Source organism: Henckelia pumila, chromosome 2 (genome assembly GCF_033568475.1).
Source record: "Henckelia pumila isolate YLH828 chromosome 2, ASM3356847v2, whole genome shotgun sequence".
NCBI classification, from domain to species: Eukaryota; Viridiplantae; Streptophyta; class Magnoliopsida; order Lamiales; family Gesneriaceae; genus Henckelia; species Henckelia pumila.
In genome coordinates, this window is record NC_133121.1 from 549856 (window position 1) to 574624 (window position 24769).

The 24769-nt window shown below is 35.8% G+C and overlaps 1 protein-coding gene across 3 annotated transcripts; it reads right to left on the bottom strand.

Annotated features, from left to right (window-relative positions):
- Positions 1-912: 912 nt before the first annotated feature.
- On the bottom strand, positions 913-9601 carry LOC140881815 (uncharacterized). Of its 3 annotated transcripts, none has more exons than XM_073287409.1 (19): positions 9463-9601; positions 8740-8971; positions 7156-7289; positions 6751-6950; positions 6502-6581; positions 6260-6355; positions 6039-6162; positions 4695-4753; positions 4539-4601; positions 4069-4139; positions 3886-3982; positions 2893-2967; positions 2687-2785; positions 2385-2528; positions 2277-2306; positions 2132-2191; positions 1797-1874; positions 1493-1623; positions 913-1391 (listed from the first exon to the last, which is right to left on the bottom strand). In XM_073287409.1, exons 3-18 carry the CDS (start codon positions 7272-7274, stop codon positions 1543-1545), a joined length of 1476 nt encoding a protein of 491 aa, XP_073143510.1. In that variant the 5' UTR covers positions 7275-7289; positions 8740-8971; positions 9463-9601; the 3' UTR covers positions 913-1391; positions 1493-1542. The 3 variants fall into 3 exon arrangements, with proteins under 3 accessions (XP_073143510.1, XP_073143509.1, XP_073143511.1); XM_073287408.1 differs by having other exon boundaries at positions 8740-8983; XM_073287410.1 differs by having other exon boundaries at positions 7156-7296; positions 8740-8983.
- Positions 9602-24769: the final 15168 nt, after the last annotated feature.

Genomic DNA, 24769 nt, shown 5'->3' on the forward strand with positions numbered 1-24769 from the left:
CATTGGGCTTGCCTTCTTTCTTTTTTTTTTCCTTCTTTTTTTCTTTTCTTTTTCATGGTTCTCAAATTCATTTTTATACTACACAATCCCATGCGATTACTCTTCAATAATTTTTATGATTATAATATTAATTTATATAATAATGTTGTTTATATATATACAAATTAAATTAAATTCGTAGTTTGCAGGCTATTGCGTTAGTCCGATGGTTTATTCAGAGCGCACCGAAAGATAGGGACTACGAGTTTCCACGTCACAAAACAAATTAAATTAAATTAAATAAACAAAACAAAACAAATAAATTGTATAAATATGTGAGCCAGAGTAATAATAATGCATACAACAGTTTTGCTATGATGAGCAATCAACGTGAGCACTTCTTTGCTAGTTTCTTTGGTGTAAGTAAGGGTGTCCAAACCGAACCGAAACCAAAAATTCGATTTAAACCAAAAATCAAACCGAAAATTCGATTTTCAATTTTTTGGATTTTCGATTCGATTTTTTCACTCGCTTCACAAAACCAAAAACCAGTTTTTTTTATTTTTTTAAATTTTTAAATTGTTTTTCATTTTTTATTTGTTTTTATTAATAAATAAATAGAAATACGGTTAAACTTATACCAAACCAAAAAACCAAAAATATTTCGAATTTTTAACCGAGCCGTATTTGTGAAATACGATTCGATTTTTGATGAAATTGGATCCGATTAACCAAAATTTCGGTTTGATTCGATCTGTTGAACACGTCTAGGTGTAAGAGTATCGAAAATATCTTTATCAAGATTACAAAATAAGAAATTTTATTTTTAAAAAATACAGTAAATCGTATGCTATTAAATTCGTAACAATATTTATCTATATCTCATCCACTTCTAATTTTTTTAAAAAAAATTATAACAAAAAATTATCAACGTTATCTAGTTTGCAAGCTTCTACACATTGAGGAAAAGGATAATAATTATGAGTTTATCGTCATCCAAATAAATAAAATTCAAAATGGAACTGAGGTTTAACATTTCCAACAAAAATTCCCATTCCCACCAACCAAAGAAGCAAACATGGAATTATTGCTAGGGATCTTCGTTCATAAATCACAACTCTCTCCAGTACTTGACTAACAACACACATTTAAGAAAACACTGAAAGGTCGACGTTTGATTTACAATCTCCCCGAGTGGTAGCAAATCAATGACTGCACCTTTGAAAGTGCCTCACCGCAACAAGAGCCGGCTAGCATACAGGATCAGGGTTGAGCATAATTTAAAATGCAGCGACGTAAAACTACATGACCTTTCTAAGTAAAAGTAGCTCTTCGAGGGTAAGCTTTGACTGTATGAATGAACAAATAATGGTTCACCCCAACAAAATTGCGCAGGACTCCGCCTCTCATTCCTAGTGAAACCAAATATCAGGAATCGCGGTTTGGGCTCGCCATAATTGATCACATTAACGAACAAATAGGTAATTAATAAATCAGGACTATTTCAACTTACCATTTCAATACATACAACAGATAACAAAACAACCATTTTTGCTTCCATGATCAGGAAGGTGGATGTTTGTGCTGTTTGGCATACTTTCCATATCTTCCAGAAACCGCAGCATCAGATAACAGATCCCACATCTGTAAAATCAAAAATAAAGATGGCACATGCCTTCAACTGCTTTCTATATATAAGATGAGAAGTGCACAATGATTCCAACACGAGCTCTTTCATAAAATAAAGTTCAACATTATACAATAACAATAACAGATAAAATATAGAATATAGAATAGAGAACGTGATTGTTGCTTACCTGCAATTTTCCCTTGGAGCCTCCTATTGCCAATGAAAAAGGCCAATCTTCCGAGAAGGAAATTGAAAAAACAGCTCCCTAATACAATTCAACCATGAGAGTTACTTCATAAACGAAAAACAATCATTAATGTAAGTTTGAACAATAAATATGTCGTCATCAATTTACTGAAAAGAGAAATGACCAAGAGAATCAGCTTCTTATAAATAACTTATGCTAGCATCAACTTATTTCATCAAAAGATAATACAAAAACAAATCATAAACCAAATTTGTATCAATCCAGCATTCAAAATACAAAAGGCAAGTACACCAGAATACAAAAAAGTAACTTACGGCTTTTGGATTTTTGGATGCGATACATGATGGCTGGGTTGACAAGTCCCATAGTTTAACCTAATGAAAAGATTGGTACACAAAAAACTCTCAGTATGGTGGAGGAAAACAATAATTAAACAAAAAAGAAAGAGAAGATGATTACCATCTTATCCATGGAACCAGTAGCAAGAAGCTGCAAATATAATGTCCACACGTGAGTACAGGAAAAATGTGCAATGTTTCAATAACAAGGGAGAAAATCGAATCACACATTAGGGACTGCAGGGTTATAGGAAATTGCACAAACTGCTTTTTCATGTGCATGGAGAGTGAAAGTTGGCTTAGGCTCTGAGGATAACTCAGAGCTAGCAGCACGGACATCAAAACCATGTACCATGCCATTTTCAAGACTGACCTGAGAAAACAATCAAAATAAATGCATTGGTTGATAATTTATCCACGATAATTAAAAAAAACGAGCACTTTGAGAAATTTGCAATCGCAGAAATGGATTTCAGGATGTGGGTGTCGAGCAATAAATTGGTTGGAATGGAGCAAGGACGGAGGACAAACCACAAAGGAATGCTCAGTGTGTGGATCCCATGCCAAGCTCTCAACATCAGCCGCAACTGGCCACTTAAATCCACCATGAGAGGGTACCCTGCCGTCTTTCTGAGATTTAAAATATTGTCGAGTCAAGCAACAGTGCTGATTTAACTAAAACTGCATACGCCAAACAAAGAAGTGCAAAAGGTTGTGCAAGAATTAGTGAAAGATACCATAACTACAGAATGGTCAAACGAACCGCTGAGAAGAACTTGTGGGGCAAAATGATTCCATGCAACTGCCTGGACCTGGAGACAACACAATCACATCAAAAGGGTCAATTTCAGGAAAATATTAGGAAATTAGCCTAGATCCACAAATTTTCTGTCAAATACTTGTTTTATCAATTCAAATATATCTTGAAATGCCAGCTTTATCAAAAACATTATGTGGAGTCTCATTTCTAAATGACATACTAAAAAAACTTTGCATACTTGCATGTACACTTTGATCATAAGTTCGTACGGCTGACTTTGAAATCACTAAACAAAACCATAGTATTTAAGGTGCAACACGCGCTAAGTTTCACAGGTTTCATAGACAGTACGTATAAGGCGCAAGATGGGGCGCGCGCTTCACTGCAGTAAGACACATCATATATTATCTTTTATAATGCACATAAATGAAATGAATTTTACTATAATGTTAGTGCTTACACTGGTTCTTACTATTGGCAAAATCAAGGATCGTGAAATTGGCGAGTCAAGACTGCACCGTGCATTCTGGGTTAATTGATTAATTAAAGAGTTCTGGGCATTGTGTTAGTAGGCACGACTTAAGTGTGTTGGCATGTGTTTTCTTTTTCTTTGGGCAGACACTAGCATTTGGTTGCTGTTGTGGGCTGTGTTCCTGGGCCTAACGTAAAGAGTGTTGGCCATGGGTTTTCTTCATCTCTAAGTAAAAACGAGCATCTGGGTTCCATTTTCCTTAGGCGGCATTATCATGCCTCATGTGCGATGTGCACCCTGCAAAAGGCACTCGCCTCTTGCAAGGGCTGCGCCCCAGACAGTGTCTCTGAGGCGCATGTGTTCTGCCCAGTGGTAGGCATTGCAAAGCGCACACATGTAGCAACTATGAGCAAAACAGATGGAAAATGTTGAGAAAATAAAGAGCAGGGAGTGAATTTCTTATGTTCATAACACAATGCAATCCAGGTTAAGCCTTGCCTTATCTGTATGGTGGTCCATGGTTATATCGCATTTTTCAGCGGCCACATCCCAAATCTTAATCAACTTATCCGCACTTGCGCTTGCAAGAATGTTCCTGGATGTATACATAATTTGATCGATACAGAACATTATCCCAAATTCTGAACAGTTAAAAAAAACATCATCAGAAGCTCCAAAAACCTGTACTCCTTGTTCCAAGCAAGTCCAAGAACTGAATCGGTATGACTGCCAGCTTTATATTTAACAGACTTCTGCACATCAAGAAAGAGAGAGCAGATAAGAAGAATATACATTGAATAGTTCTGTTTGATTTACTAGTGCAAGGTCGTAAAACAGATAACTAATAATTTCTGGAGACAACTGCAAGCGTAGAGCTATTCCCATCCATAATATACTTGTGTTTCGAATAATCTCTCTTTCACATCAAAATCGCCATTTGCAAGGTACACACTCATTTTTAAAATCAAACACAGTCTAGGGATGTGACCCAAAAAATTCTCTTGAATTCTCTTGATGCAATGGTCATGCGTATGAATTAAAACCTAATAGTAATGATCTACTAGCAATAGCAAGGAAAAATATCAGCAGAACATATAATTATCAAGGATTTTAAGCAGGCATTGCCATTCACGTATAACTAAGATATAAACCTTCTTTGCCTTTTTCTTTTCAACAATACCGCCCAATACAGCAGATGGCTGAACTGCATCCATCTAAAAGCATCAAAGAATGGTGAGATCCATTAAATCTGTCCATCTAACTCAAAAATCAATGATATAAGAACTAAATGCGAAAAAACCACGTACAATGTCAAGGTCCCATATCTCAATGGCTGGTTCCATTGATCCAACAGCAATTAAGTTGCCTATCAAGAAGCATAAATTGATGAAAACAATGAGCAATATTGAATCAAGAAAAATTCACATCCAAAGAGAGCCAGATAAAACGATGCCGCCTTTGAAGTACTTTCTCCAGCAGAAAACACATATTAACAAAATTTAAGAGAAACTACCTCGAAGGCTCGAAGAACTTTACTAAAGAAAATGATGTTAAAGATACCTAAGACAACACATCTGCGTGATCATTTACAAATACTGCAATCTCGCCGCCATGGGCACCATCATTCAATCCATAGCCTATACTCATTCCACAAGTACTATACAACAATAAAATTATTGAAGGTGGGAAGGGAAAGTTATCTACAGTTTACGGACTATATAGACAACATTTATGTATGATCATTTACAAATACTGCAATTTCACCACCATCATTTAGCACATACTCTATACTCATTCCAAAATACCATAGAATAATAAAATCGAATGAGAAACAGTGATCTACACTCCATAGCCTATACACATTTCACAAACAGTAAAAAAGAATATCATCATTGCTCGTGAACCATGTAAAATACATCTATCCTACTGAACACAAAAGCTGCAGGTGACATCCCAACTAAAAATATTACTTGCTTTATCATTTTTATTTATGAGACACCCCTAAATAATTTATCTTCCTTAAATGACAAATTTCGCTCAAACATACCTTTGGTGTGACAAGGTTAACTCACAAACATTTCTTTTAAGAGAAAAATATACAAACATATCCAAATATTTCATTTTTCAACACGCACCAAAAATTTCATGCCAAAGTCAGAATGGCAAACAAGTCAGAATGGCAAACTTGTATAGGGAATTAGGGATGCAGGTAGTCATTAAAAAATTCACATTATTTGTATGACCAAGTTTCAACTATTGTGAAATGTGAACATTTACCGGAGAAGAAAGCACACCCAGCAACCATTCCACGAAAGAGTATCCTTAAAAGGACAACGGCAGACTCCAGAGCAGTAAGTTGTTATCTTTATTCAATTGTAAAATAGCACAAAGATCACATTTGCTCTAAGAATCATACTAAATAATGACAAACTAGTAACACATGAAGGAGAACTATTATTCTCCTCATTTATAATTCTCACAGAAATCAATGTAGAAGCAAGCAACAAAAATGAGGTATAGAAAGACAGCTAATTTCAGAACTCTATAAAAGAATGATAAAACCTAAACTAGTGAGGGAAACACCGATAATTAGAAGTCAACATGAGTGTTATGAACTTAAGTTCATAACAATGAGAATGCTGAATCTTTACCTTTTTCTCCACCTTTGATAGGACAATCAAGCCAGGCTGTGCAAAGTGGAAAAGCTGGGATGACAATATCATGGTGTACATACATGTTGATATCCCCTGCAGTGGGATCTTCAATTATCCAAACCTGGTAAAGAGGCAAAAATTTCAGCAGTTAATGTTAGGACACAATTAAAAAGAAGTTGAAGTGTGTGTTGTTTTTACAGTTTACTTCAGTCACATGCCTCAAGATGGCTGACATCATCCTCATTACGAGCACAAATAATGACTGCATCCTCTGGATTTATAGTGATATCCTCTTCCTCTTCGGAGTCATCGTCCTGAAAGTGCAAAAATAGTGTGTGGACAGATAAGTAAAACGTTCAAAGAACAAGCGAAAAAAGTAGACCATGGCAAAAAAAAATTTCGATAAAGAAGAGAACAAAGGAACTTTAAAAAGAAGCCATAGTACGGTGAAGCGACTTACATTCTTATCCTTTAAGTAAGGGTCCATTTCATTACTTAGATAATACGAGTTCCCGAGGCCCGAACCAAACAACTCAACACCTGTTTAAAAAAATGCAGCCTCATTTCATATCAGATAAAATTTTGACACATCCATACAAAAATACGAGGCCCAAAAGCGGACCTTCCTCAAGATTTTTAAGGTGTTTTAATGATAATCAAGTCGTAGTTCGATTAAACGGTATCGGTATCAAGGGAAAGAAAAAAATACCGTCATCTTCATCGTCATAATTATCCATATCAAGTTCCTTCAATGCATCAGTTAATCCATCAGTTTCCAGCTTTGAGTTGCTGGGAGCTTTGCCCAGTGCATCAGCTGCAGCTAGTGCATTGACAAGTTCATCAGTATTACCTAGCTTTAACCCATCAAAATCCATATCTTGATCTTCTTCGTCATTTCCATTATCATTGCTGAAACCGATAAAAGAACATGCAAATATTATGGCAGAAAAGCTCGTGATATTGATATCACCAAGATGAAAAAATGGAAAAATGGAGAAAGAAAATATGGCTCCATTTCGTATCAGCTCTGATGCTCTATCCATTTGGTTTAAACTTCGAGGATACCATTCAACGGAAAAATCACCAGTTATAGGATTAAAATAACAGGTCTTACTGTATTTTAAAGACATCACTCTTCAATAGCTCTTCAATCTCTTCTTTAGAAGGAGGATCAGCTAAAGCAGGGACTGACTTTGAGGCACCTTTTGGAACCCAAGAAATTGCTGCTATCATTCTGGTTAATAGAACCTGACAGCTAACAATGACTTTTAGCAAATAGGAAGACAAAATGAATAATAGAAACCTGTATAGACTCTCTTTTGTACTCTTGGTTCCTCGTTAACCACATAGATGAAAAGATTTCCTCGTGATTTTTCATCTTAGTAAATACCCATCAACTTTCTATCGAATGTAGAAATTTATGATTCATAAAGCATTTCGTTCTTTAAATGTCCACAAATCCGAATAATTGAGGGCATGATATTAGCTGAAGTTCAATGCTCAAGTTCAAACTCGACTGACCGAAATTTTTAGGCTTGAGCAGTTTCATAGTTTGAAAATGAGCCAACAAGCTCCAAAGATGTGTAATAGATGAAAAAAATTACAAGTCTTAATAAACGAGAAACCAAACAAAAACAAATCTGAATTTTATCATATATCTCTTAGTAAAGCACACTTATAGAAAAATATACGAAAATATGAACTTCACTGTACCCAACAGGAGATGAATGTGAATATGAGGGGTTGAAAATTGGGGAAAAAATGATGGCAAGGCTAAAGTTGGGTCTGTTAATCTGGAGCTACTGTACACAGGAGGAGGCAGCAGGGGTGAAGGAACTATTGGAGGTGTCTCTTCTACAAGGTTCTCCAACACGCAGATAGGGAAATGCATATATTTCAAGTTCTTAAAAATACAAAAGTTTCAAAATTTAATTATTAATAGTTTTCTACAATTATATCACATAAAAAACCCTGAAGATTGTCTAACTCTTTGTTGGAGTCTGGTTCAATCTCATTTTCTCTATATTATCTTTCGTGCCATTCAAAAAAATCACATTTCAATGGGAGAAAATGAATGACAACAGAGTTCTTGTGACTTGTGAGGAAATAATTTCATATTGTTTAAAGTCGAAGTTGAAATATTAAACTATTGTAATATTCATGGTGAAACAAAAAAACTTGAGCTTTACTTAGCAATAAGCATGTTTAACACGGTCAACCACATGTTTGATTGCTTTTACAGGCTTTTGGCAAATTCATTGCATGTTAACAAAGCTTCGCAATTCATCCACAGAAACTTCACTATGTCTCAATTTTAGTAACATTGTTCTAATTTGTGGAATCTACATGTATGAGAAACAAACAAAAAAGCTTAAATGCAAATGCATGGCTGAAGTGACTGGAGAAACATGCAAGTACATGAATCACATTTACTCATAAATATCACATAATTACCTAAACACAAAAATATCACACAAAACACATGGACATTCAACTATGTTAAAGTTTATGCACTCGGGTAGTAAGTACTGAGTTCCAAAACTTGGGTCCTTAGCTCAAAAATCAAATTGAAAATCAGTAAATTCTTCAGAGATGCTCAAATAATCTCTCAAACAATAAGCAAATTAACTTGGAATTTATCTCATGGTTTCCTATTTATTGTACGTCTATGAAATTATCAACTCCATCATCTACTTACCGAATATCCAACTTAATGGATCAATTTCCTCGGCTGCTTTGTTTCGGAGCAGATTTGTATCTGTTTCAGCGATTTCCAGCTGTTAAAAGGGCTGCCGGCTGGGGGCCCAGGGCGAGAGTGGTGGAGGCTGCGGAGATGGTGGTCCGGGGCTGGAATGGGCGGTGCTTGGCTGGGGATTTATTTTCCCTGGCGGCGTAAGGTTTAGGTACTGAATGAATGTCCGCTTCGCCTTCTGTAGGGAATGCTTCGGTAACCGAACGAACAGAATTAATAATAACCGAACCGAACCAAAATATTTATAATAACCGATGACAACCGAACCGAAATAAAATCGGTTAATTCGGTCACCGATTTGTTTTTAAAAAAATTGCTTGTCTAAACTCTAACTTACGAATTGTACAAACAATAACAGATAAAAGAAAGCTTGAATGCAAATGAAGGTAACATTTCTAAATATATCCATTTTGTAGAAAAGAAACACGACAAAGTGTTTCAGGGAGCCATCCCTCCCCTTATTTATTACAACAATGCATTGAACTTTTACAGAGAAAACAATATAATAATAAATAAAATGATGGTAAGTGATAAAAGTCCACCCGGTGGAGGCTCAAGGCTGGGAGTTGCTTAGTACAGATAGTGAGGTCGGGCTTCGAGAGATTGATAATTGGAAATCTGTGAAAATAATTTGTGTAATCGGTAATGAGAGATGTTAATAAATCTTACCAGTAAGATGAACAGATAGATGGGATGTCAGGTTGTAGGCGGATGAAAGCGAGAGTGGAGACGGCCATAGGCTCGATCGGCGATGAGATTCGAGATATGGGTTGTAGGCGGATGAAGAACAGAGCTTTCTAGATATTAGGGTTCAGATTTTAAAACTAAAATATAAATACGTACAATATTATAATTAATAATTAATAAATATTTAAAATTATAAAATAATAATATTGAATATATCGGTTAATTCGGTTAACCAAATTTAAAATTTTGAAAACCGTAACCGAACCGAAATGATCGATTTGTTTGAATGTCAAAATCGAATTATCGAAATAACCAAACCGAATTTTCGAATTGGCTCGGTTCGGTCGGTTAATTCGGTTTAACCGAAATCTTGCTCACCCCTAGCCTTCTGTTATAGGGGTGACAAATTTTATATAAATCCCGACCCGTCCCGATTTCCAACCTGATCCCGTCCCAAAATTTTCCCGCCTGAGTGGTCGGGATTTTTTCCGACCAGATTAATTTCGGGATCGGGATAGGCTACTTTTCCCGATGGTATTCCCGACCTGAATATAAAAATAATATTTTTTTAATAATATTTTTTAATTAAAAATAATAATTTTTTAAAAAATTTTATGTTTTAATATTAATGTTTTTATAATTATATACCATATATTTTTTTTATATTTATCTTTTTTAATATTAACATTGAGTTATAAATTTTTATTTTGTTTTTTTATTATTATGAATAATTATATTTTTTTATTAATTAAATAGTTGTTTAAGTTTATTTGTAATGTACTAAAAAAATATTTTAGTTTTTTAATGGTTATATATAAAGAAATTTTAATTTATTTGTAATTTATTAAAAAATTGTTTGATTTTTTTCATAATTTTTTTTAAAAAAATATTTTCATATAATTTTTTTAAAAAAAATATTATTCGGGATTACCCTCTCCCGACCCGACATTCGGGATCCCGAACATTCGGGTCCCGACACTTTTTAAGTGCGGGATCGAGAGAGAAAAAAAAATCTCAATTCCCATCGGGACGGGAATCGGATAAGGGGGTTACGAGACGGGTCCCGATCCGATTCCACCCCTATTCTGTTATGTCTTGCTGAGTAAAAATACTAAACCCTGTTGACATATTTACAAAAATTCCCAAATATATTTATTATATATATTCAAATTAAAAACAAAACAATCATCTCTGGGTATAAAATATATAGATATTACCTCAAATATCAAAATTAAAAGGGTAAATTATGTCGATTAAAATAGATTATTAAAGGTATAATCTTGTAAATTAAATGGACATTAAAGCCAAGCTGATCAGTGATCTCATATTTGTCATATCTCAAAATTGGAATGAGATATTTGAGCTATTTTCAATTTTGATACCACATGAATGGTACATCACATGTTTAGGCTCAATTGGAGTCCATAGCCAAGAAAAAAGATGCGGGTCTAGATCTAAGTGTTAAGATTGGTCCATGGAGGTAGGTGGTTGAGTCGAGGCATGTTGGAGTTGGAGTTGGAGCTGAGGATGAGTCTAAGAGTGGAGGAGTATAGATGAGGTGAGAAAGTGATGAGGTGAGGTGTGGATGAGCCTAGGAGTTGAGGAAGACGATGGCGAAGGAGAGTAGTTAGGGTAAAGCATACCCGAGGTGGGTGAGGTCTTAAGGGCAAGACCTCTTAGCTTCAGCCTCGTCTCAAGGGCGAGTCCCGGATGAACAAGCGCGTGAGTTTCACTCACGTGGTCCCCTACGGAATTTGCGTGGTCCCTTATCTTCTACTCTATAAATACCAGGTTTGCTCACTTCATTTGCAACTCATTAATTTCATTTTTGAGGGGCGCCCAAACTCTCCTCTTCACTCATTTATTTCCGACTCTGACTTGAGCGTTGGAGAGGCTACGTCGGGACACTCTCTCGGCCCCCTCTAACACTCTTTGCTTGGTTTCAGGTTCGCCTACAGACTTGGAGCTTTGGGCTTAGGTTGGACTCGGGTCATCAAATTTTAATGAGTATCAAATTTGTTGTAAATAGTCGTGCCAATTAATTTAATGTGAGATTTATCTCAAAAGTACAGTTAATTTTTTTTAATAAAACAATGATGAAATATTAATATATGCATGTATAGAGTAAAAATGTATCAATTTTTTTAGGAGAAAAAATGTATCACTTTAACTATAGCGACCCAACCCAGATCCACTACCTAATCAGAGTTATAGTAAAAGCGCACGCAATAAAAGCTTAAAGCATAAAGAGCGGATAATTAAAATACAACAAATCCAATCGGCAGAATACAACCGACGCTACCACAAGTGTATAAGTACTGTTATACAACCAAATCGAAGGTTCAGGGTAAATAAATCCCTACCCTCTACAACCTCGCACATCCTGCTGAGAGCCGTCTGGACCATCCAGCCTCAAACCTGCCCCGCCACAAGGTACACAATACCCAAACACAGGGGCGTGAGCTAGAACGCTCAATACGAAGCAATTATATAAATACAAATATGCGCACACAGATGATTTTAAACTCAAGTGAAAACACTTGCTCAAGGCACCGAGAATATACAGTACCGGCTAGAGAGCTACTCCGTGGGATACTCGTATACTCCATATCAGGGCTAAGCCAACCCCATCCTAACCCGAATCCAAAACAGGACAGAAGTCTCATAAGGAAACTGTCATACCTGACTCGAGTCCAAAATGAGATCATCGTTCCCTATGGAGACTGACAATGACTCGCATCTCTTCGAATGCAGTCACACGTAAAATCATGTATGTGCTAAGACGGTAAAACATGCTAAAACATGATAAAACATATAGCACATACTCATGCAACATACATGCAAATATATCATGTTGGCTATCTCTGTCAGTACTTACGTACCTCTAACACTGCTGGTCAAACCTAGCTCCACTGACCTAGACTCCAAGCCTGCTAGTTCAGTCTACTGCTACTACAATGCAAATATCCATGCATCAACAATAAAGCTCTAAAAGCCTTAACTAAGCTATTGCATACTTCTAAATATTTTTAGGATGCCAAAGCTATACCTGCGTCCGTCGTTAGCCCTTTGCTGACGATAGCCTCAAAACTGGGTCGTAGCTCCGCGACGACGTCTAGATCACTAAGCCACTTCCGGATTTCCCATAGGAAGCCTAGATCTCCCTAGATCTGAGTTAAAAGGCTTAGGAATCGAGAGAGAAGAGAGGAAATTGGTGCGAGAAAATGAATTCTCGGACCCTCTATTTATAGGCAACGTTCGAAGCCTCCGAACCTGGTTCGGATCGTCCGAACTCGATCGGAACCTCCGATCGCACCTTCGGAGCTTCCGATCGCTCAATATTACGTCAGCCATGATGTCACCTTGCTAACGTAAGCGATGGCGTGTGCCCTGGTCCAGATCGGAGCTTCCGATCTCGCCGACGGAGCGTCCGATCTCGATCGGAGCCTCCGATCCTGGCACGGAGCTTCCGATCCACTTCGGATCCTCCGAACTCCTCTTCGGATCGTCCGATCCTTCTGAACCAATTCAACTAATTCGAGTGCTCTGAATCCATTTCTGAAGTCCGTTATCCCAACATGAACTTACTTAATCATGTTTTACTTAATTTAAACATGATCACGTGATTAATTACTCATTAATCACTAATTAGAAATGCGGGTTACTACATTAACCCATAAAAACTTGTGATTCTATTACAATTAGGAGTGTATGTGGGGTCGATTTTAGGTTTGGATTTTCGAACCGGGTACATAGACACAAGAATTCAAAAAAATGATTGATTTGGAGAGAAAGTCAGGAGTGTCGAAAAATTTCGGCACTCCCTCAATTGAACAAAATTACAAGTTTGAACTATAACAAATGTGACACTTTAGCATGCATCCAAAACAACTAGTACGCCCTCGTTGGAAGCATAAAAATGAGATTTGCCTATTGGGTGGAGTTATTTCAAGGGTTTATAACTTGCTTTTTATTAGTTTTATTATTCAATGTGGGCAATTGTAACAGAGTTAGTAGCGAAATCATCACGGGGAATAGGACTGAAGCCTATCGAATAAATTGGTGTTAAATAAAACTCATCATACTGTAACACCCGAAAATTTTTATACGTAAATTCGCATGCATAATTAGGGAAAATAATTATTTAAAAAATTTATTTGGGTTAAATGACTTATATGTGTTATTATGTGAATTATATGGATGATTTAAATTTATTTTATCATTTAACCCGCAGTTATTGTATTTTTATATTTTTGAAAATTTTATTGAGTTGATCGCGTAGACGGGACCGTGGACGGACGAGATACCAACTTTCGAGCCAAAAATATTTTATGAGTTTTATGAGCCTTAAAATATTGTTTTAAGGTATTTTGTCAAGAAAATTTTAGTATTTATTTATATAATTATTTAAGGGTTGATTTTTAGCCAAAATAAGTCATTTTAATGACTTTTATTAAATTTTAAAAATCCTCTAAATTATTATTTCGGGATTTTTGGTTTATTATCAGATTAATAGGCTGGGTTTGAGTTTTTAAATATTTATTTAGGTATGATTTTATCCTAAATTAGTTATTATCCTAATTTAATTATAATTATCAAATTTTAAAAAAAAAACAAAAACCTATCCTACCTTACCCTAAAATCCATTCAGCCGACTCCATCCTCCTCTCCATTCTCTCTTCACGATCAGCCACCTCCCAACATTCTCCATAGCCGATTTCCTCAGAAAAGTTGGAGTTCGTCGCCCCGGAACCCATACACGCACGTTTAGCTTCAAATAAATCATCAAGGCATGTTTAATTCCTTTCCTTTAACACCATATAAGCTATTTAATTCATTTATGCAAGATTTTTATTGATTTGTTGATTCACTCATAAAAGATTTGATGTAGCATGTTGAACGTAAATTATTTTGTTTATCTTGAATGTTTTCGTGTAATACTTACGGTTCCATGTTCTTCCATGTTAGAGCCTCACGTTTTCTGTTTTTTTTCTTGTCATGTGATCGGCCATGACTGCTGCTACTGGTTAAGGGTTGTACTAGGGTCCCTAGAGGTCTAGATTCATGTTGGTTCGGTCGCTTGGGGCTAAGAGATTGAAGGCCGAAGCCTTTTACTTTGGTTGCTTCAAGTCGGCAGTTTTTTTCGGGATTTCCGAAAGTGTTTCGCTAGGCCTGTGTAGGAATCGGTTTTAGTCGAGGCTTGGCTCGTTGGAATCGCCCGAATGTGGGCTACGTCTAGGCGATGGAGCTCCGGCCGGTGGGTTGCCGGAGCTGGCCGGCAGCAGGCCATAAAGGGGCTGCTGCTGCACGGCCGAAGATAAAGGTTGAAGGAGGGTAGTCTGTACGATGGGTTTGGGAAATTGGGTTTCTTTTTTTATTTTTATTTTATTTTTTTTTTATTATTTCGGGTTATGGTTTGTAGGCGGGCCGAGTTTGGGTCTTGGGTCCGGTTCGGGTTATTAGGGTCATGGGTCAAGTCAGTAGAGTCCGGGTCCGGATTAGGTGGGTCGGGCTCGGGTATTTTAATTTTTAAGTGTTTATCAATTTAAGTGGTTTTTGGGCTTTAATAAATAGTTAAAAAATTATTTAGGCTTCCAAATATTTTTATTAGGGATTTAAATAATTTATTTAAGTTAGCCCAATGATTTTTATGGGCTTGGGAGCCCATGACAATTTTTGGGCTAGTCAGTGGATTTTTGGGCCAGTCTAGAGTTTTATTGGGTTTAATTAAGTTAATGAGCTTAAATATTTTTATTTAGCCCCAATTAAGTTTAATTAAGTTTATTGGGCTTAGAGAGAGTGATCAGCAGTCTGGACCAACCCATGAAAATAAACTAAGTCCGGAATATATATTTAATTATTTTTATGCATGAAGTCTATTTTAAGTAAAAGTATATTTATTATGAAAATTAATTAAATATATATTACGGACATATTTTAAGTGCATGCATACATGAAATTTTTTTTATGATGTGTTTAAGTCTATGAATCGAGCATGAAAAATATTGTTATGGAAATTGAAGTTATGTGGCGGCACAGATGTGGTTTACCACCAGCACAGAGGTAGTTCTACTACCGACATAGAAGTGGTTTTACCACTGGCACAGAGGTAGTTTACTACCAGCATAGAGTTGATTATTCACCGCCACATACGATGGTTCTCAGACTGATCAGTCGCTCATGTTTACGAGCCACATTTACGGATATAACCTTCACAGTTATTTATGATTAAGTCATGCTCTAGTTATGTATGTATGTTGTGATTAGTATGATGAGGCTATGTTACGAATTAAGTCGTTGCATGTAATAAGTTACATTGTATATTTTTAAGAGCATGCATGCATGTACATGTATATGTATTAGTATAATTATGTGATGCATTATTTTTAACTTTGCTATAAAGGGTTAGACATGTTGAGCCCCTAGGCTCACTACGCTTATATGGTGCAGGTGAGTCAGATGATTATAATGTTGCTCCTACCGGTGGAGAGGACGTATGAGCGAGCTGACAGTGGACCCCGTGACCGTCGCAGATTTTAGTTGATGTTTAAGAAACATTTATTTTTATTATGTTGAGTTTTTAAACAAGTTCATTTTTTTTTATTTATGGGAATTTTGCATTATCAACTTAGTATTTTTATTTCATGCATAATGATATTTTCAGCAAGTATTTAAGTTATTTTTATGTAGTAATATTATTTATTTTATGTTTATAAATATATGTATGGGCGTATATGTATGGGCATACATGAAATATTTTATGATCTGTTTATGATTAAGAATTGAGCATGAAAAATATTTTTATGGAAATTGAAGTGATGTGGCAGCACAAAGGTGGTTTACCACCGGCACAGAGGTAGTTCTACTACCGGCATAGAAGTGGTTTTATCACTGGCACAGAGGTAGTTTACTACCAGCATAGAGGTGGATTTATCCACCGCCACGTACGATGGTTTTTAGACTGATCAGTCGCTCATGATTATGAGTCACACTCATGGATATGACCTACACAGTTTTTATGATTATGACATGCTCAATTTATGCTATGTATGATTAGTTATGATGTATGTATGATGATCATAATTATGGCTAGCAAGAATTCATGGTGCATTATTTTACGAGCATGCATGCATATTCATGATGATTATATGTATTAGTATGATTATGTGATGCATTATTTTAACCATTGTTACAAATTTTTAGACATGTTGAGCCTCTAGGCTCACTATGCTTATATGGTGCAGGTGAGTACTGTTGGAGAACGGCGATCAGATCAATCAGAATTGATACCCGGTGCAGCGGAAGTTTAAAAAATTTTATATGGAACGATTCCATAATGGGTATCAAAACTTTACGATTAAATTGAGTGTGTAAAAATTAAATAACAATTATAAATTTTTACCTCCAATCTCGAATCGAGATTATGGACACCAACAGATTACTCTGCTCTTGTTGTATATCCCAGGAACTGATGGACGAACTGTTCTTCAATCAGGTCCACGAACAGAGATTTAATCCCTCTGATAGATTGCACTAGAAAATCTATCAGAAGTTTCTACGAAGAGAATTAACGAATTTGATCCGTTAAACCAGACTGCAAATTCAAAATTCACAGGCTGGATTTTTCCCGAGCAGAGGGGAGGGGGGCGGCCACTTTTAGAGAGAAAAACTAGGGTTTTCAAAAATTATGACCTCTGTTTTGTGTAATTTCTGTACTGCAATAACTTATTTATAATGTAGGCCACTAACAGCTTAGGGCCCATTAGTCATAAGTTCAAGCCCGACAAGCAAAGCCCGCATGTTCAGAAATTAATATAAAATTCATCATGACTCCGATTGATAAACCGATTTCACCAATATGCACATAAACCATTTCTGCACCTTTTAAAGTCAAGATAAATTTTTCTGAATCCGAATTCAGTGATTTCCAAAAATGTCCATCCCTATGTCATTTTAGGAAATCTTACTCCTCTACTCTAAATAAGAAGTCCAACTTCTTTGTTCATTAAATTTAACTCTTTAAATTTAACTATCTCTACGGGGATTAAAAATCCATTACTCTATGTGACCCTCAATGGTTCAGGGATACAGCTAGCCGTGGGCTCACAACTCCTTGTGACTCGGAACAACAATTTCCGACTTGCCCATCGAATCATGGTAAGAGCGCCTAGCAACATCGCCCCATGATTCCATAGGTATCACTGATAGTGCCTGCAAGAACCAATAGATTTTGGTTAGCGTACAGTACGGTCCCTTCATCCAAATATCCCGATCGAATCAACAACCATTGGTAAATCGAGAGTCGTTCGAGATTCGATAACTATGCAATACATCTGAAGATCAAATAGTGACATCGCATGTGCTACTAAGAAACCATTTCTTAAAACACATCATGTACTCTGGCCAGAGATTCGTCACACTAATATCTCCTAAGATCGCATAGGATATCCACACTCGCAAGTATGTGGTGAATCCTTGACAACAAAGCATCGACTCCTATATGTGTTGTAACTATACCCAATCCCGACACCTGATGACCCCAATAGAGTCGGTAAACGAGTCAAAGTACAGTACTAGCATATAGAGTCTCAATGATGTTTCAAGTAGTAAGGACTAATGGTGTACAACCAAAACCGCGGACTTTATCCACTCGATAAGTGATAACCACTTGGAAAGTCCGGATAGGGTAGTTCGATCATTCATCATATGAATATCCATTTGCATGTTTCGAACATCTCTATGTTCCCTACCAATGAAACGTGGTACTCTGCATCGCAAATGCTAGTCTCAAACTCGAGCGATCCTTATCCTTATTATCGGACGGCTCAATCGACTAGGAACAGTTTAGAATATACAGTGACTATAAGATGTGTTTCATGATAGCCATCCTCATGTGCTACCACATCTTACATACACTATAGTATATTCAAGGTCTTTATCAAAACAACAATAGTATATCACAATATAACAATATGAAGAAAGATAAAGTCATTGACATTAATAAAAGTGTAAATAATATTAAACAAAAGATTATTTATACAAAGAGTCATCAAAGCCCTTAGCCACAAGTTGGCTCACCGGGCACCCACTCTTTCAAGTACGATAATTCATTTGTAGCTCCTACCGGTGGCGAGGATGTATGAGCAAGCATGGCAGTGGCCCCGTGACCATTGCATGGAAGAGTTATTATTATATTGAGATACTTTATTAGGGTTTTTAAAACATATTTCAAAGTTTTATTTATGTTTATTTTTGCATGCATGAGTTTGAATTTTTGAGTTACAGATTTTTATTAATATTGCGTGTTTCAAGATTTTTATTTATTTAAGTTATCATTAAAAGAATTTATTTGTTAGTATTATTTTTAATGTTTATACATATATGTATGGGCATATATGTATAGTATATATTTTTTTTTAAAAAAATAAAGTTTTTCCGCATTTATTAGTAGTAGATGTTTCATAGCTAGTCCGCGGTGCCGCTCCTACATTCCCCTATCAACTATAGCGTCAAAATCCATCGTCGTGACCACTCTTAGTGATAGCAAAACTAGGGGCTGAATATCCCCAGACACGAATCCATAAGGAGTAATCCCTCACCGATGGACACTGTCATGACTCACATCATACCAGATGCAGTCTACCGTAAAATCATGCATATGCTAAAGCAGTAAAACATACAAAACACATAGCTCATGCAACATATATAATATATATATCATGCTGGCTATCTTAGTCAGTACTTACGTACCTTACTACAGACGGTCCTAGTTGTCCCACTCTAGGTTCCAAGCCTAACATCAACTCTGCAATTCAAATACTCATGCATCATTCATTAAGCTCTAAAGCCTTAACTAAGCTATTTAATACTCTCAAATAATTTTAGGAAGCCAAAGATATACATGCGTCCGTCGTTAGCTCACTGATGGCGACTACCCCGCAACTAGGGGCACACCCCTGCTGCAGCTCCACAGCCTCGAGCACGACTCCGCTACATGAATATCGCTCGGCTACTATGTCAGACATTGTCTGACTATGCTAATATATATTTCATACTCCAACTATAATAAGAGTACCCAAAGCCCTAAAATAGAGCCACATGGGCGAAGGATAGGAATTTGGTGCGGTTGTGAAATGAGCTCCTCGGCCTCATTTTATAGACGAGGGTTCGGACCGTCCGAACTCTGCATACGTGACAAGTGTCACAAAAGGCACTTCGGATCATCCAATCGAGACTTCGGATCGTCCGAACGTGAATATTACATCACTCATGACATCACCCTATCGGACACCCAGCGGGGCTTCAGTTCGGACCGTCGGATCCAGCACTTCGGATCGTCCGAACTCTACTTTCAGCCAATCAAATAATTTACGTATCTTATCTTATCTGAGGGAGATCGGACGTTTAATCCCTCTTCGGATCGTCCGAACTCCTGCCATCCGAACATGTTCAAGGCCTCCGAACCCACACACTTCGGACCATCCGATCCCTGGTTCGGAGCCTCCGATCTTGCCTAAGACTCGGAACATTTTCGAACATTTTCAAGTGTTCTGGACCCATTTTTGAACTCCTTAGATCCTTTTGGAAACCCCTTAATCACGTTTTACTAAATCTAAACATGATCACTTGATTAATTACTCATTAATCGTTAATTTTGGATACGGGTCACTACAAGTGTTCTAAATGACGATCGAGGCGGCGGTGCCTAGGCGGTAGGCGGCCCTCGACCGCCCTGCATTTGTCTAAGGCGGTCTCAGTAGGCGGCCTGAGGCCATCCAAATAGCGAGGCGCACAAGAAAGCGGTCGAGGCGGCGGAGACGGGCGAGGAGGCGGTCGAGGCGGTGAATGATTTTAAAATCTCAGTTACCTATCAAAGTTAAATAATTTTTAAAACCAATCAAAGTTAATCAATTTTAAAAATCATAGATATAGTAACACCTCTCACTCTCTTTTTTTTTTTTTTTTTTTTTTGGTTTCAAGTGCCATCCACCATCAGCCACCACCCGCCTCAAACCGCCTCCAGCCGCCCGCTGCCGCCATCAGCCACCACCTTAATCATTTTGTTAGTTTGCATTTATATATTTATTTGCACTTTGTTTAGATTATATTATATTGTATAAAGTTTATTTATGCGTAAACAATATTTAATTACATATATTACAAAAAAAAATTATGATATTTGTAATTACATTGCATGATTATATATAATGAGTTCTTTTATGGTGCCCAACACTATATGTCCACTTCATGCCCACCATGTACAAGTCAACTCATCTATTGTTTCGATCAACTCATCTATTGTACATGATGGGCATGAAGTGGGCATATAGTGTTGGGCACCATAAAAGAACTCTATATATAATATATAATTTACTTATAAAATATAGCTAAAAAAATTCAACCATCTAGACACTGCCTGGACACCGCCTAGGCAGGAGCCCCGCCACTGCCTCCAGCCAGTTACAACATTGGTCAAGAGTCTCTCTCGCGTGTTTGCAAAAGGGGTGCGAATCAAAAAATCGATTTGCACTCGAAAAGGCTTGAATCACGTCGATGGCAGCATGTGTCCATATGGAACCCGGATACCTATAAATAGAGGCAGTCTCCAGTCCTTCAATCACACCTCAAATCCGCTTCTTGCTTTCTTTCTTTTGCTATTTGTTCTCTGCATCATGTTCAGTTCGTTGAGATTCTGCTCGACTTGTGATAAAGTCCAGGTACATCTTTGGTTCGTTGGTGTAGTACCTTCGTGTTTAGGGGTGGGCGTCGGGTCGGGTATCGTCGGGTTCGGGTTTATCGGGTCGGGTAGTCAAAATGACTACCCGAAACCGAACCGAAATTATCGTTCGGGTACCCGAAAAAGTCGGGTAATTTCGGGTTTCAACCCACGGTTACCCGAAATTTATGCCATTTTTGGCAAACAAATTTCAAAACAATGAAGCATAAAAGACGAGCCAACTATAAGATTTTTCAATCTCCAAGGTATGCACAAGAATCAAATAAACATTAATTTAATTATCAAAAAGTCAAAACCATCAAATTACAAAAAATTATGTACCGAATAGATTCAAAAACAAAAGAAAACTCTTCATAAATCCGTTGATGACATGCCAGTTTTCAACCTAAAATAGCGGAAATCCATACTTAAAAATTAAAATTGAATCTTTCGACTTCAGTGGTTGTAACTGTGAGAACTGAGAAGCTAAACATGGTGGCTTGTTTGAAATTCGAAGGTCGATCGGAGGTTTTCCGAGGCTGATGAGTGCTTCACGATACAGTTATCTTGAATCTTAGAGGAGATTTGTGGCTGATGGATGCTTCATGGCTTTGTGTCAATTTTGCGATGGTTGAAGGTGGAGAGATTTGTGCACTGCCGACAACAACAAGTAGAGTGTTTAGGTAATTAGGTGAGAAATGGTAGCAGCTTGTTGGGTTTAGGGTTTATAAATGGGCCGAAATATTTATAAATGGACATCACTCCACGGATGGAGAATAGTTGGGCCAGTATGTCGGATACCCGAACCCGATCGGGTATTTAAAATGGTACCCGACACCAACCCGAAAATACAAAGTCGCCCGAACCCGACATTTTTAAAAATTAACCGACCCGATCGGGTCGGTTCGGGTACCCGATACCCGAACTCAAATGCCTACCCCTATTCGTGTTAGGTGTTTACAAGGTTTCGTCGTTGTATCACGAGAAGTAGTCGTCCGTCTGATCCTCACAGCACATACCAGAGGGGAAGAATCTGTTTGAAAGACAATGTACTCTGTACAGGTCTCGATTTAATTTATCGTTTGCTTTACTATTTACTTACATAGTACTCAAACACTCGTTTATTATTTCACTATATATACTTTACGAAGTGTTTATTTTTGTTGTATTGTTTTCATTATATTCACGTTTTCGAGTTTAACATTTTCACTAAAAGTTGAATCAACATTAACTTACATGCATGGATATATCGTGTGATTACACATACTTTTCCCACACGAAGGATATATATATTTTTTTGAAAGGACGTGAAGGATACATGTGATCAACCTGGAATAAAACTTATTCCAATTTGCATTTCCATTCTGACCATTTTTATTTTACTATATATATTTGGGAGTGGGGATATACATGTAATTCCAAGCATGTGGTTGCCCGTTTGTGAGGCAAAGGACGGAGTAGGGGTGTCAAAACTCAATCCAACTCGTCAACCCGACACGACCCAACCCGAAAAATATCAGGTTAGGATTTGAGGTTTTTGGGTTTGGGTCGAATCGGGTTGACCCGAAAGCTAACCCGAAAAAATTAATCGGGTTTGGGTTGGGTTAGGGTCAACCCGGGTTGACCCGAAATAACCCGAAACTTTTAATTATTATTATTTTTATATAAAATTAAGATAGATTTACTGCATTTTTATACGTTGTATGTTTGAAAAAAAATTATTATATATTGATATAATATATTTTCTTAATTTAATGTTTATTTTGTACAATTTTTATTTTTTAATTTTTTTTAAAATTTTTGGTAATAAATATACTTTAAATTTTCTATAACTAAAAGTTCAAATTTAAATTATATATAAGTTTAAATTTTGTTATTATGCCCTAAACCCTAAATTAACACCCTAGGACGGAGACAATGATTCTAATGATGATTCTAAATCAGATTAGAAGGAAGGCGGATGAGCCTGCAGCTGCTAACGTGGACAATGATTCTAATGATGATTCTAAAATCAGATTGTTTATTTTACTTAATAATTTGATTTCACGGAATATAACTTAGTAGACCAATAATATCCATTTATGTTGTAAAAAAATCGTTTTTTCTTTCACAAGCATAATATTTATTTTATCGGCTTGTTTTAGTAAAAAAAAAAATGATTGAAGTTTTTGAATTATTTACAATTTTTATTAATAATAATAATAATAATAATAATTATAGCTATCGTGTCTAATCCACTTTCAAAATGTTAAAATATTCACATATTATCCTATAAATCGCATATTTAATATGAAATTGTCCAAACGATAATCAATAACTATGATTATGAAACCGCCTACTTCAACTATTAAATGCACACGGAAAATAAATAATAAATAAATAATTAAAATGTATATATTATATTTAATGCATAATTGTGTGTAACGTTCAGTAGATATTATATTTTTTTTGTCCACTTCTCCTCACGTTTTTTGGAAGATAAAAAGGATTTTTTTGTTGTGAAGCAAAAGATACATTCAATCAAAAATTGAAATATAGGGATAACGTAGTCAACATCAATGCTTTCGAAACACTAATAATCTGTCACTTGTGAATTGCGATTCTCATGAATAAAACGATCGCGTATTCAATTCACATGCTATCTTCATGGATTCATAATTTTATAGAAAAAATAAATTTCATGATATGAAATATTTATAATTTTTTTGTCTAAAGTTTAAACAATATATATTTTTAATTTCAACTTATAACATATATATACACTGGTCGGATTACATGTGATAAAAAAAAAGAAAGAAAATGGGCTTCTTCTAAATTAAAATTAAAGTTATCAATTTTTTATTAAGTTGAAATCATTGAATATAAGAAATAATGGAAAAAGAGTTATAAAACATGGAATCAATTGAGTGGTTAAATGATATTTTTGGAATCATGAAAAATTTCACAAACAAAATCTATACTATAAATTAAATAAGAACTACTGATATAACTAACTTTTCACGAAACTTTTTCAATATTTCAAAGTGGCCCTTAATCTATTTTTTAACACTTATTATATATTTTTTGCAAATCATTTTCCAATTTTTCATTTCACGATCTACAAAATTATCCAAACCAAAATTTTTTACCCAAAATCATAATGATTTTTTTTAAATCGTTTTATAGCTTTATACAAATTTATTATTAAATTCATTTTATATTTTGTGGACACACGTTTTACTAGTTTATATATAATCTACAACTATATGTTTTTGGATAAACCATAACAACTCATAATTTTTATTATTTTAGCAAATTTTTGTATAATCCACCACTATCAAATCATAATAAAATATTTCTTTATTTTTTTATTTTAAAACTTTAATTTAAATGATCGCATTATCTTAAAAAATTGTTTTTAATTATTTTTAATATTAATATAATCTATATATGTATATAGAAATTATTTAACACAATTTTTTAATGAATGTAAACGCGATAATCAATAAAAAAATTAATCACCATATTTGTGCGCAAAGCTATTTTTTTTAAAAATAAATTAAATACTTTAAAAAATTGACCAATTAATATTAG